The 13,738-nt window shown below is 41.0% G+C and overlaps 1 protein-coding gene across 1 annotated transcript; it reads left to right on the top strand.

Annotated features, from left to right (window-relative positions):
* The first annotated feature begins 1,918 nt into the window (after positions 1 to 1,918).
* LOC100431591 (keratin, type I cytoskeletal 24) lies at positions 1,919 to 7,585 on the top strand. The gene is made up of 8 exons (XM_009251811.4): positions 1,919 to 2,574; positions 3,706 to 3,788; positions 4,285 to 4,441; positions 5,197 to 5,358; positions 5,457 to 5,582; positions 5,919 to 6,136; positions 6,929 to 7,041; positions 7,239 to 7,585. The coding sequence occupies exons 1-8, from the start codon at positions 1,978 to 1,980 to the stop codon at positions 7,340 to 7,342; spliced, it is 1,560 nt and encodes a 519-aa protein (XP_009250086.4). The 5' UTR covers positions 1,919 to 1,977; the 3' UTR covers positions 7,343 to 7,585.
* The last annotated feature ends 6,153 nt before the right edge of the window (positions 7,586 to 13,738 follow it).

Below are 13,738 nucleotides of genomic sequence, written 5' to 3'. Positions count from 1 at the left end.
ATTTTGTACACCATGTACCCCTTGGAAACATGTCACCCTAAATATGAAGAAGAGTAACATCATACTCCTGTGAAAACAGTACAGGGAGAGCATAAAAGCCACATAAGAGCTGCATAGTAAAGGGAATGATTACCTAGTTAATCATGTGTCCCAATCAAATGCAATTTAAGGAAAAATTAAAAGCAGAACATTGTTTAACAAATGATTGAATATAAAGATTAAGGTATGCACATAGTTTAACAAAGGCTGGCAAAAGAAGGAAGAAATTCTTAAATAAAAAATCAGCTACTTAAGTTTAAAGCTAAGGAGGATACAAACTATTTCTGGAAGCACATGTTTTTTAATACTTCTTAAAAATTGCGGTAAAATACATATAAAATAAACTTATCATCTTAATCATTTATAAGTTTACAGTTCAGTAGTCTTAAGTGCACTGACGTTGTGCAACCAATCTCCCAAACTCTTTTTTTTTTTAGACTAGTCTCGCTCTGTCTCTGAGGCTGGAGTCCAGTGACACAATCTTGGCTCACTGCAACCTCTGCCTCTAGGTTCAAGCAATTCTCTGCCTCAGCCTCCCAAGTAGCTGGGATTACAGGCGCCTGCCACCACGCCCGGCTAATTTTTTGTATTTTTAGTAGAGACGGGATTTCACCATCTTGGCCAGGCTGGTCTCGAACTCCAGACCTCAGGTGATCCACCCTCCTCGGCCTCCCAAAGAGCTGGGATTACAGGCATGAGCCACCACGCCTGGCCCCAAACTCTTTTCATATTGCAAAACTGAAATTCTATGCCCAGTAAGCAACAACTGTCTACCCCCAACCCTTCAGCCACTGGCAACTACCATTCTACTTTCTGTCTCTATGAATTTGACTACTCTAGGCACCTCATAGTACTAGAATTATACTGTATCTGTCTTTCAAAAAGACACTATTAAACCGGTGAAGTGACTAGAAGACATGAATGGAAACAGTCTAAAATACAAAGGGACAAAAAACTATGAAGCACAAAGGGAACTCAGGAGGGTTCGGAATCTATAAAATAACTCCAATTGTAACACTAGTTATCAGAAGTAGATACAAATCCTCTTTTATCTTTCAAACGAAGGCAGGAGATATCTGCATCATCTCTTCATTTCTTGAAATTTGACTCAAAATGGAAGTTGCTCTCTTTATATCAGACTAGAATTCAACCAGAAAGAAAAGCATATTAAAACGATCTGCCTAAAAGCTTTTCAATCTTTCTTAGACATTAGCTACTTGAATAAACATGTTGCTGGGATCTAATAATACTTACCTAGAAAACTATTGTTTATGTTTTTCTTATGAACTATAAAAACATAATTTTTACAAATTATATGCTTTTTTGTATGTTATACAAAATACAAAAAAAAGAAAGCAATAACTTAAAATCACAAACTTCAACAACCTTAAAAAACATGCTGATTGAAATAATCAAAGAGGTGGATGCTTAATCAAATCTGAAATTATTGCTGATGTGAAAGCTAATTTCAACTTTTGAGAACAATATGAATAAAAAAGTTACATGATTGATGGAAAATTTTTATTCTCATCATATTAAGTATTTTAATTACATTTGTTAACCTGGAGATATTCTCTGCAAATGTGAAACCATGAAGCAAATTTAATAGAACTACACTTCCAGAGAAAAGTTACCAGTCATCAAAACCTCTGAAAGATTAAAACTGTAATTCTGAAAATTTTTTGTTTTGCTCCACTTTATTATTTTTTTTATTGATATAGTAAATGCCCCAGGGCTCTGACCTAGCTTCAGAGAAGTGTTCAAGAAAAAGAAATTATCCAATTACGGATTACCAAAACTGTAACAGGGATTAAGAAGTGACAGAGAAAAGGAACACCCTCAAAGTGTGTATATAAAGGCCAAAAAGACAGCCTTGAATACACACTTCGTCATCACCTCTCCTATTCGCCTGGACAAGCTCACGTTTGCAGGAGCACCATGTCTTGCTCGTCTCGCATCTCCTCCTCAAGAGCTGGAGGCAGAAGCTCAGCCAGGGTGTCTGCTGGTGGAAGCAGCTTCAGCAGTGGAAGCAGATGTGGTCTGGGGGGCAGCTCGGCCCAGGGCTTCCCAGGAGGAGCCAGGGGGTCTAGCGGTGCTTTTGGGGGCAGCTTGGGAGGGGGCTTTGGTAGCTGCTCAGTAGGGGGTGGTTTTGGGGGAGCTTCAGGCTCTGGGGCAGGATTTGGTGGGGGTTCTAGCTTTGGCGGGGTCTCTGGATTTGGCAGGGGTTCTGGATTCTGTGGGAGTTCTGGATTCAGCAGTGGTGCTAGTGGAGGCTTCTACAGCTATGGTGGTGGTATGGGAGGTGGTGTTGGCGATGGGGGGCTTTTCTCTGGAGGGGAAAAGCAAACCATGCAGAACCTCAATGACCGCTTGGCCAATTACCTAGACAAGGTCAGAGCCCTGGAGGAGGCTAATACTGATCTGGAGAACAAAATCAAGGAGTGGTATGACAAATATGGGCCTGGGTCTGGAGACGGTGGATCGGGAAGAGATTATAGCAAATACTATTCAATAATTGAAGATCTCAGAAACCAGGTGAGACTATCTGTGCCTGAGTTTCTATTATTTGTGGATCTTTCACTTCTTTTCAGATCATGTACTATAATGAAAATTTTAAGAAATTATTTGAAAACATATTTGCTTGTTACACATGCAAAGTGGGACCTGATGTGTCTTAATTATTATAGTACCTTATGTGACGTCCAATCACATTAATTTTCTGTTTCCATCTCAGTTTCAGTATTTCTACATAAGAGTAAAACTTATACAATACCAGGCAGCTGGTTATCATTTATATATAAGAATGATGGCAGTGAGTCAACATTAGTTTAATCTAATTATTTATGATTAATTCTGACAGACTGACACATTTTATTGTCTTACAAGATTTAAATATTCTGTAGGATTATTTTTCTTCCTAGAAAATCTGGTGCAAACATTACATAAGAATGTAGTAGAATCTAAAATGTTTAGCCACTTTTGTATGGGAAATATATTTTGAAAGACTTTTTTGGAAGTGAAATACAATTTTTACACTATTTTCTGAAAAAGCTCATGAGATAATGATCTAACAAAGTAGCAGAAATATGCAGAGGGCTATGTCCTGTAAAACAGGTTCCTGTGCCTAGTCCAATAAATGTGCAAACTGTTATCTTTTTGCAGAAAGATGTAGTCCTAAATATACCAGCCCCAGATATACAGGTGTCATTACGAAGTAAGTTTGCAAAGCAAGTCACCTTTAAAAGCTAATAGCACAGGCCGGGCACGGTGGCTCACACCTGTAATCCCAGCACTTTGGGAGGCTGAGGCGGGCAAATCACTTGAGGTCAGGAATTTGAGATTAGCCTGGCCAACATGATGAAACCTTGTGTCTACTAAAAACACACACACAAAAAAAATTAGCAGGGCATAGTGGCACTCGCCTGTAATCCCAGCTACTCAGGAGGCTGAGGCGTAAGAATCGCTTGAACCTGGGAGGCGGAGGAGGTTGCAGTGAGCTGAGATCTCGCCACTACACTCCAGCCTCGCTGACAGAGGAAGACTCTGTCTCTAAACACACACACAAAAAAGAACTAATAACACTGGCAACATCTACCCTTACAGGTAGGCATGCAGACACAAGGTAAAAATCATTCGTGATGCACTCACTATTAACATCTTTTTTAGATCATTGCTGCCACTGTTGAAAATGCTGGGATCATTTTGCAGATTGACAATGCCAGATTGGCTGCTGATGACTTCAGACTGAAGTAAGAAACATAAAGACTTGAAAACAAGTGTTATGGGAAAAAAATAAATTTTATTCCATTTTATAAATATATATATATACACACTAGAGGATCATGACCTAAATTTACAAACATCTCAAGGGTAAACTTTAGACCATTAGACAAATCTCCACTGATGCTGGGGCAGGTAGATCCTCTCTGCTGAGCACCTAAGCCAGTAGCCACACACAAGCTGCTTCTGCTCCTTTCATCAGCCTACAACAGCTGCAAAAGAAAAAAGAAAGAGGCAAATTTAGAATGAGAATTTTATTATTAAAAATGTTAGACATGATTAGAACTAACATTACACTGGTATTTTTCTTTACAAGGAAAAATTTCCCAAGAGAAAACTTAATAACCTTTATTTATTAAAATGCCCACAGATGAGAACTTTTTCAATACGTAAGAATGGAAGGTACCCTTTGAAACACGGCCAGGTGAGCTCACAGTGTTTTTTGCCTTACTGCTGCACTTCCAGGTATGAGAACGAGCTGTGTCTCCGGCAGAGCGTGGAGGCTGACATCAATGGCCTGAGGAAAGTCCTGGATGACCTGACTATGACCCGCTCTGACCTGGAGATGCAGATCGAGAGTTTCACCGAGGAGCTAGCCTACCTGAAGGAGAACCACGAGGAGGTAGGAACACGTTCTACATAAATGAATAACTCTAGCTAACGTATTTCTCCCCACATGCATTCTATACAAATAAAATTGGTTGGGCGCAGTGGCTCATGCCTGTAGTCTCAGCTACTCCAGAGGCCGAGGCAGGGGGACACCCTGAGCCCAGGAGTTGGAGGCCACAGTGAGCTATGATCATGCCACTAGATTCCAGCCTGAGCAACAGAGAGATACTGTGTCTCTAAAAAAGTAAAATAGGCCAGGCACGGTGGCTGATGCCTGTAATCTCAGCACTTTGGGAGGCCAAGGCAGGCAGATCACGAGGTCAGGATTTCGAGACCAGCCTGACCAACATGGTGAAACCCCCTCTCTACTAAAAATACGAAAATTAACGGGGCGTGATGGCGCATGCCTGTTGCGCCTGTAATCCCAGCTACTCAGGAGGCTGAGGCAGGAGAATCGCTTGAACTGAGGAGGCGGTGGTTGCAGTGAGCCGAGATCAAGCCACTGCACTCCAGCCTGGGCGGCAGAGTGAGACTCCATCTCAAAAAATAAAAATAAAAAAAAGGTAAAATAAACTCAATTTTATCTAAGTGAATTTCCCACATACTATGACCAGGAAACAAAAATAATCATGAGTAAATTATACCTAGATTTGATTTTTTTTTTTTTCCTTTCAGTGTCCTACTTTCAAATTGTTGTTGTCTAGGCACATTTTCGGAAGTCATCACTTTTCTGTTTGCATCACTATAGTCTTTTTTCCTTCATGCTAGGAAATGAAGAATATGCAAGGAATCTCTGGAGGGGAGGTGACTGTAGAAATGAATGCTGCCCCAGGGACTGACCTGACCAAATTACTGAATGATATGAGGGCGCAGTACGAGGAGCTGGCTGAGCAAAACCGCCGAGAGGCTGAGGAGCAGTTCAACAAGCAGGTAGATCCTCTCTGCTGAGCACCTAAGCCAGTAGCCACACACAAGCCGCTTCTGCTCCTTTCATCAGCCTACAACAGCTGCATTATGTTTGTATTTAGAGCGCATCACTACAAGCACAAATCTCCACTGACGCTGGGGCAGCCAGTTCTGCCAAGAATGAGATAACAGAACTGAAACGTACCCTGCAAGCCCTGGAAATTGAGCTTCAGTCCCAACTGGCCATGGTATGTGCAAATAGCTTTTCACATTTTCCAACAGGGAGTTAAGCAAATGCAGTTTTCTTTCTTTGCCAAGAGGTTCACTAGGCACATAAAAAAGGCAGTGTTAAGGAGAACTGCATTATGATTATAGAAAGCATTAAAAGTTAAAGATAATGTACTCTATTTTGCATAAAATATTTAGTTTAAAAAGAAGTGCCAACCAAAATTAAAGAAGCAATGATATAACAATATAGGTTATATGGTGAAGGTGCACTTCTAGTGCCACATAAAACTGCATTTTAAAAAAATCATCCAATGATTTATTTTCATCATGAATTTTTTATTTGCTTTTTCTCTTAGAAAAGCTCCCTGGAGGGAACCCTGGCTGACACAGAAGCTGGCTACGTGGCTCAGCTGTCAGAAATTCAAACGCAGATCAGTGCCCTGGAGGAGGAGATCTGCCAGATCCGGGGTGAGACTAAATGCCAGAACACAGAGTACGAGCAATTGCTGGACATCAAGACACGTCTGGAGGTGGAGATCGAGACCTATCGCCGCCTGCTCGATGGAGAGGGAGGGTAAACCAAAGTCATGAACAAACTAAAATGCATACCTTAGTGAATTTATTTTATAAAACCAAAATGGGACTCAGGGGTTAGACTTGTATACATAGAGAGTAATAAAGTAACAGACACAGGCTGGGTGCAGTGGCTCAGGCCTGTAATCCAAGCACTTTGGGAGGCTGAGGTGGGAGAATCACGTGAGCCCAGGAGTTCAAGACCAGCTTGGGCAACATAGCAAAACCCCTTCCTCTTCAAAAAATAATTTTTAAAAAATTAGCTGGAGGCTGGGCACAGTGGCTCATGCCTGTAATCCCAGCACTTTGGGAGGCCAAGACAGGCAGATCACGTGAGGTCAGGAGTTCGAGACCAGCCTGGCCAACATGGTGAAATCCTGTCTCTACTAAAAATACAAAAATTAGCCAGGCGTGGTGGCACACACATGTAGTCCCAGCTACTCAGGGGACTGAGGCGGGAGGATCACTTGAGCCCAGGAGGTTGAGGCTGCAGTGAGCTGTAATCATGCCACTGTACTCCAGCCTGGGTGACAGAGCGAGACCTTGTCTCAAAAAAAAAAAAAAAAAAATTAGCTGGGCATGGTGGCGCACACCTATAATCCCAGATACCGGGGAGGCTGAGACAGGAGGATCACTTGAGCCCAGCAGTGCAAGGCTGAACGAAAAAGCAACAGACACAATCCAATTAAAACATAAACACATCCAAAGCTTCATCATGAAGAATCCCCGGGGCGGAGGGTTTCTCTTGCCTTTGCAAACTGCAAAGGTAAACATAATTCTTTGTTTTCTCCAGTGGTTCTAGTTTTGCAGAATTTGGTGGTAGAAACTCAGGATCCACAAACATGGGATCCAGAGATCTGGTATCTGGTGACTCAAGATCTGGAAGCTGTTCTGGTCAAGGACGAGGTAGACTTTTTTTAATGTTGATAATAGTTCTGTAATTTAAAAGTAAAGGCATACTTTGCTTGTCATACTAAAAGGGTCTGCTATTGTTTACATAATCTTACCCAGAGAGAACACGTTGAATGCATATAATTGAATTTCTCTTGCTCTGTGTTTCTGTGATAGTTTCCAGACTGACATTGCAATCCCATGATTTTCAGATTCAAGCAAGACTAGAGTGACTAAGACCATCATAGAGGAGTTGGTGGATGGCAAGGTTGTCTCGTCTCAAGTCAGCAGTATTTCTGAGGTGAAAGTTAAATAAGGAACTTCCAGATCAACAAGAGTGTCTTTCAAAGAAAAAAAAATCAAGAAGGACACAAGCGAAGAAATGGCATCAATCTAAGCATCTTTCTGGATAATTTCAGGAAAAGCTTCAGTCCAGAAATGGATGACTAGCCAATTTTTCTGCAACTTATTTCTTCATTAGAATGCTCCTGAAATAGCTGAATTAACAACTTTGCTCTAATTGTTTCTATGCTTCAATAAATTTACTTTTGCAAGTTAATTATTACTTATTTTTTAAAAAGTATTTTATCTAGGAAGGAAGCTATCAATTATGATCTAGCTGCATGACTATATTACTAACGTCAGTTCATTGTTTATATCTTACCGTTGTAACCGAGCGGTTAGCGAAACGCCACACTCTGAGACTAATTCAGGAGTCCTTTTATTGCCGGCGAATGAGACGGCTAGAGCTCAAAATTCTCTCGGCCCCGAAGAAGGGGCTAGATTTCTTTTTATACCATGGTCTAAATAGGGGACAGGGAGTTTAGCTGAAGCAATTTTTACAGAAGCAGAACAGGCAAACCAATTAAGAAAGATTAATTGGTTACAGAAACAGTTACAGAAAAGTAAACAGTTCCAGGTGCAGGGGCTCAAACTATCACAAAGAGATAATGCAGGGGCTTTGGGTGCCATCCCCCAAGCGCGTCCCCAGGAACTGCTGATTTAGCTTGCCTCGATATCTTATCAGTAAGTGCATTCCTGGATGTGCTCGGAGTCAGCTTGCACTACTTATGCCTTTAAGGGAGGGGAGCTGCAAGTGAAGAAACAAAAATGGAGTCTGTCCGGCTCTCTCAGCTAAGAGAGACAATCAGGTTAAAACAAGGCAGGGTATCACATTACCTTCTTTATACAATTCAGATTATAGTCATTTTTTTAATGTGGGCATTTTTAATGGCATCGCACAAGAACTCAGTGGCACAATAGCTGAAATTAGACTACAGTGTCAACAGCTTAGCCCACAAAGAAGGATGCGATTATTTTAATAATCAACTTATAATTAATGTCTAGTTTATATATGTCCATCACTGAACTCGATATTTTATAAGATGAAAAAGGAACTCAAAATCTCCCTCCTACTTCAAAAAGCTCACATTTCAGCAGAGAAGAAAAGCTAAAACACAAAGAAGACAGCAAGCAATAAAAAGCTGTTAGTAGTAAAGACTTGATTTCACAATATGCATCAGAAGTGACATAGGAATCAGACATGTGTGTTTACAGGATATTTAGGACAGGGGCCAAATAAAGAGTCTTGGGAAATAAGACTGGCTATGTGATATGGCATCTGATTTCCTGAAACCTTGAAAGCCCCAAAGAGAAGAGATCCTCAGGCACTTGTTCCCCTGCCAAATCTAGCCACATCTTTAGCCAAAACTTGCCACTTTGCCAAGCTGGTGTTTCTTTTCGCCAGTCTCCACTGCTAAGATCTTTCACCCCGTTGGTGGTCATAGCCCTATTCTTTCATTTCTACAGTATCCCTGAGGCCACATGGCTTTGTCTTGTCTTGTTTGGGATGATGAAACCTGTTAAGATTGGGTAGGAGATGGTACAGGCCCCAGGAAGAACCAGGCATAGCACCAACCCAGGCTGGCTAAGGGCTTTCTCAATCAAGGAATTTAATATGCCCATATCACAAATTAGAGAATAAACTCTACAAGCCAGTCCTCAAGGAAAGAACATGGGACGTGGCATAAAAAGCCAAATGTAAAGTTATAAAAGGACAAATCTGAACATGTATCTTCCAATATAAAATCAATTAAGAATTGAGTGAGCATATCAAACCTATCATCAAAACATGTAGTTTTTCATCTTCCGGGCACATTGAATAAAACTTAAAATGAACCTCTGGGTACATTATGACTTCTGCTTAAATAGCTAACTACAGAATAAGGTTAATAGCTAACCACAGAATAAACATTAAACCACTACTCAAAGAAAAAGAGCAATGTTAAGTTGCTTAAGTCAAAGCTGTTTTCCACCATCAAATCATTACAATAAATAAAACCCTGAATGCTTCTTCTCTGCTGAAATACTAAAAGTATGAACCAGCTTATCCAACCTGGATTCATAGCTCAAGAGCAGAAATGGAAATCTGCCGTAAGCAGCCTGCAGAACCTAAGCCATCCCGGCCACATCAGCGAAGCCTCTCTCTGTGGGTCTTCTCAAGTCTAACCTTCTAGCTGTGGATTTTGGCCACCTGAGACCTACGTTCATGGCTAGTACTATTTTCATGTCAAGGCAAAAGTGTAAGGCTACTCTGAAAGTCATTTCGAGGTGAAAACCCTCATCTGTTCTTCCTTGTCATGCGTTAAGATGCTGCATTCATACTGAATGACTGTTTACAAATATAGAAAAGGCCCAATCATAGACACCAGAACACTGAGACACAACAGAATGTGTTGTTAAGGGCATGTTCAATTTTGAAAACTGAAACTATGGAACCATTTTGGATCATAAAATGTATTCACAGTGCTGAATAAAAAGTTAAGGACACGGTGTTCATACATTATTACTTGCCTTAAAATTATTTTAAAACTCTACAATAGGAATATGTTTATTGTGAGACCCAAAAGTTCAGCTCTCCAGGAAATTTTTTTGTTTTGTTTTGTTTTGTTACAGGGTCTCGCTCTGTTGCCCAGGCTGGAGTGTAGTGGTGCCATCTCGATTCACCTGCAGCCTCAACTTCCTGGGCTCAAGCAATCCTCCCACCTCAGCCTCCTGAGTAGCTGCAGGCAACCATGCCCAGTTAATTTTGTTTATTTTTTGTAGAGATGGAGTTTCACTATGTTGCCCAGGCTGGTCTCAAACTCCTGGCTCAAGCGATCCTCCCACCTCGGCCTTCCAAAATGCTGAGGTTATAGGCATGAGTGACTGCATTCAGCCTCAACTTTTGAATGAGAGGAACACGTTTCTTTTTTCTGAGAGTGGATTTACTGTAAGAAGGGAGAGCTCATGCCCACATGCACATGGGCTTTCTTTTTTTTTTTTTTTTTTTTGAGACAGAGTCTCTCTCTTGTCACCCAGGCTGGAGTGCAGCAGGGCGATCTCGCCTCCACCTCCCAGGTTCAAGCGATTCTCCTGCCTCAGACTCCTGAGTAGCTGGGATTACAGGCACGCGCCACTACGCCCAGCTAATTTTTGTATTTTTAGTAGAGACGGGGTTTCACCATGTTGGCCAGGCTGGTCTCAATCTCCTGACCTGGTGATCCGCCCTCAGCCTCCCGAAGTGCTGAGATTACGGGCGTGAGCCACCGCGCTTGGCCTCGCACATGGGTTTTCACCAGTTGACTTTTGATCCAGAGATTCACAGGGTGGTTTTTCTTTCCGACCTCAGGGAGGTATACACAAGAATGATGAGAATGGTCGAAGTGGCATCCATCCTCACAGAGATTAGAAACAAGAAACAAGGTTCACAGCAGGCAGCTCAGAGGAAACGGCTAAAGTATTTGAGGCTCTAAGGAAAGTGGCCTAAACTGGCTTGACGACTTCATGGAATTAGACAGTGTTCACCCAAGAAGAGACAAACTGGTGAATATAAATCACCCAAAACGAAGCTCAAGTAATATTATCCACACAACCTCCTCAAAGAACAAAATACTACAAGTAATAAACCACTTTAAAAACTTTTCAGTGGCTGAGATATGACACTTGGGTAACAGAAAATATTGATCAAGCCCTTCTGAAAACAAGGTACTCATTTGTAATATCAATGTCAATATGAAATGATAAGGCAGGAAAGAAGCAAATGTTAATAGTTCAACCACTTTTTTAAAAGTTAGCACTTAAATAGCAGGTAAAGGACAAGCCCAGAGGTACCCTGTATACAAAGCTTGGACTTCCAGAGAGGGGACATGATGAAGCTAGTTTGCTGACAGAACCACAAGGAACATGAAGCTTATAACATGTGCTTTGTTATAAGCACATGCGAGCTTATAACAAAATTGCGATAGGATGTGCCTTGCATGCCTCAGTCACACAGGCTGGAGCGCAGTGGCGCAATCACGGCTCACTGCTGCCTAGACCTCCTGAGCTCAAGCGATCCTCCCACCTCAGCCCACTGAGTAGCTGGGACTACAGGTGTGCTCCACCGTGCCCAGCTAATTTTTGTATTTTTTGTAGAGACGGGGTTTTGCTGGGATTACAGGAGTGGCTCACACCTGTAATCTCAGCACTTTGGGAGGCTGAGGTGGATGGATCACTTGAGCCCAGGAGTTTGAGACCAGCCTGAGCAACATAGTAGGATCCCATCTCTATAAAAAAATACAAAAATTAGCTGGGACTGGTGGCATGTGCCTGTAGTCCCAGCTACTCAGGAGGCTAAGGCAGGAGAATCGCTTGAGCCCAGGAGGTCGAGGCTGCTGTGAGCTGTGATGGTATCACTGCACTCCAGCCTGGGGAACAGAGTGAGACCCGGTCTCAAAAAGAAAAATAAAATAATTAGAGAAAGTGTAGCTATATGCGGTTCCACTTGTGATGTAAAAGCATTACAAATTAATGTCTATAATTAACCTATATAGGTGTTTTTATAATAAGTGATGTCCAGCATCACTTTTTGAGCAATCCAAAGGAGAAAAAATAGGAGGGCAAAAGGAATTTATATTTCATAAGCACGTGTTATGTATATAAGTACTTTGTATCTATGTTTACATTTTATTTCACTTAATCCACAAATTCTCTGATGTAGGTATTACTGTTCCCATTTTATAGATGAAGAAAATGAAGCTGAGAGAGGTCATTTATTTCAAGGCACATGGCAAGCAAGTGGAAAAATTACAAGTTAAAGCTCCATCTCCTAATTCCATGAGCTAGAATTCTACTCTACCAAATTAAGTGAAGTTCTGTAGTTTCATATCCTAGACTCGCCAAGTGGCCTATTTCTGTGAGAGGTATCCCCCAAAAGTACTTTTTTTTTTTCATTTTTCCAAAACCGCTTCTCCCTCGCCTAAAGTAAACAGGGAGGCTTCAAAATTTCCAAAACAGTTTTCTATCTATGTAGACAGGAGAAATCTGTTGACATTGGAGACCAGAGGAACTAAAAAAGATACCCATTGGTCTGAGTTCAGATAGAAAGCAGGCTATCACATGCCTCTTTGGCCACTAAAACTGAAGCTGGATTTCAAGTTAAGGGCAAAACCAGGGGAAGACCAGCTTTCTAAGCAGGACAGGAGCATCTTGAAATGAGCTTCATAATCTCACAGTGGTAGCAACTGGAGGAAACTATTTCATTGAAAACCAATTTTTTAAAAATAAAAATAGAAACAGGGTCTCAATATGTTCCCCAGGCTGGTCTCCAACTCCTGGCCTGAAGTGATCCTCCTGCCTCAGCCTCCCAAAGTGCTGACATTACAGGCATGAGCCACCACACCTGGCCAAAAACCAACTTTTTATGTGCAGAAAGTACATATGATATGTAATTCTAAGCAAGAGCCATTCTAAAATTTTTATAACAATAAGGTGGTGAGGTGATCCTCTGCAAATAATTTTATTTAAAAATTAACATATATTTTGAGAAATGTAATCACATTTCCAAGCATCTGCTCTCATCCTTGAAAACTCTCTACTTGTGCAATTCATAACTGAAATGATTAATGCCCAGAATTTACTGACCTGTGGAAAGAGCTTTTTCATAACTATCACAACTTTTGTTAATTAATTCTAACACTTTCATCTTTAGACACACTCTGCTTTTAGCTTGCAGGTGTCTGTAAATAAATTGCTTCGTATGATCTTTATTAATTTTAAATAAATTGCTTCATGTGATTTTTTATTAGTTTGCCTAAGACCAAGACGCTAGACTTTTAAATCTCCATGATGGTTTTTATGCAAATGAGGGCTTTGTTACACCGATTCAAGATGAGGTAACTTTGCTTGCCCCACTGGCTGTTCCACATCCAAATTTTCTATGAAGATTCAATATCATTGCTTTGTGATTTCTATTACAATCATAGCAACATAAAATTCCCAGAATTTTAAAGAGTTGGGTGGTGACTTTTATTCCAACCTCCCACCCAGAACAGAAATTCTCCCTGAAAGATTATTCTAGGTCTTCAGTCTCTGGCTGAAGGTGCCTGGAGCTTAGAAAGATCATGACTTTGTAAGGCAGTCCATTTCATTTAAGAACAGGTGTAATGTTAGAAATGTCTTCGTTTCCAAATCTGTCTCCCTGTGTAACTTCCAGCTCTTTGATTCTGGTTTAGCCCTTTAGAGCTATTTTCAAATGGCCATTATGTCTCCTCTTTTCTAGACAAAAATCCTAATTTCTTTAGCCATGCCTCATATGGCATTGTTTCCATGCTCTTCATCACATGGGCCAGGTGTTTTGGATGTAGTTAACATATTTGCTATTAAATATTCTCTCTAGAATATGACATGCAAA

Source organism: Pongo abelii, chromosome 19, assembly GCF_028885655.2.
Source record: "Pongo abelii isolate AG06213 chromosome 19, NHGRI_mPonAbe1-v2.0_pri, whole genome shotgun sequence".
NCBI lineage: Eukaryota > Metazoa > Chordata > Mammalia > Primates > Hominidae > Pongo > Pongo abelii.
Note: the sequence above shows the minus strand (reverse complement) of the source record. Positions and strands in the feature narration are given on the sequence as shown.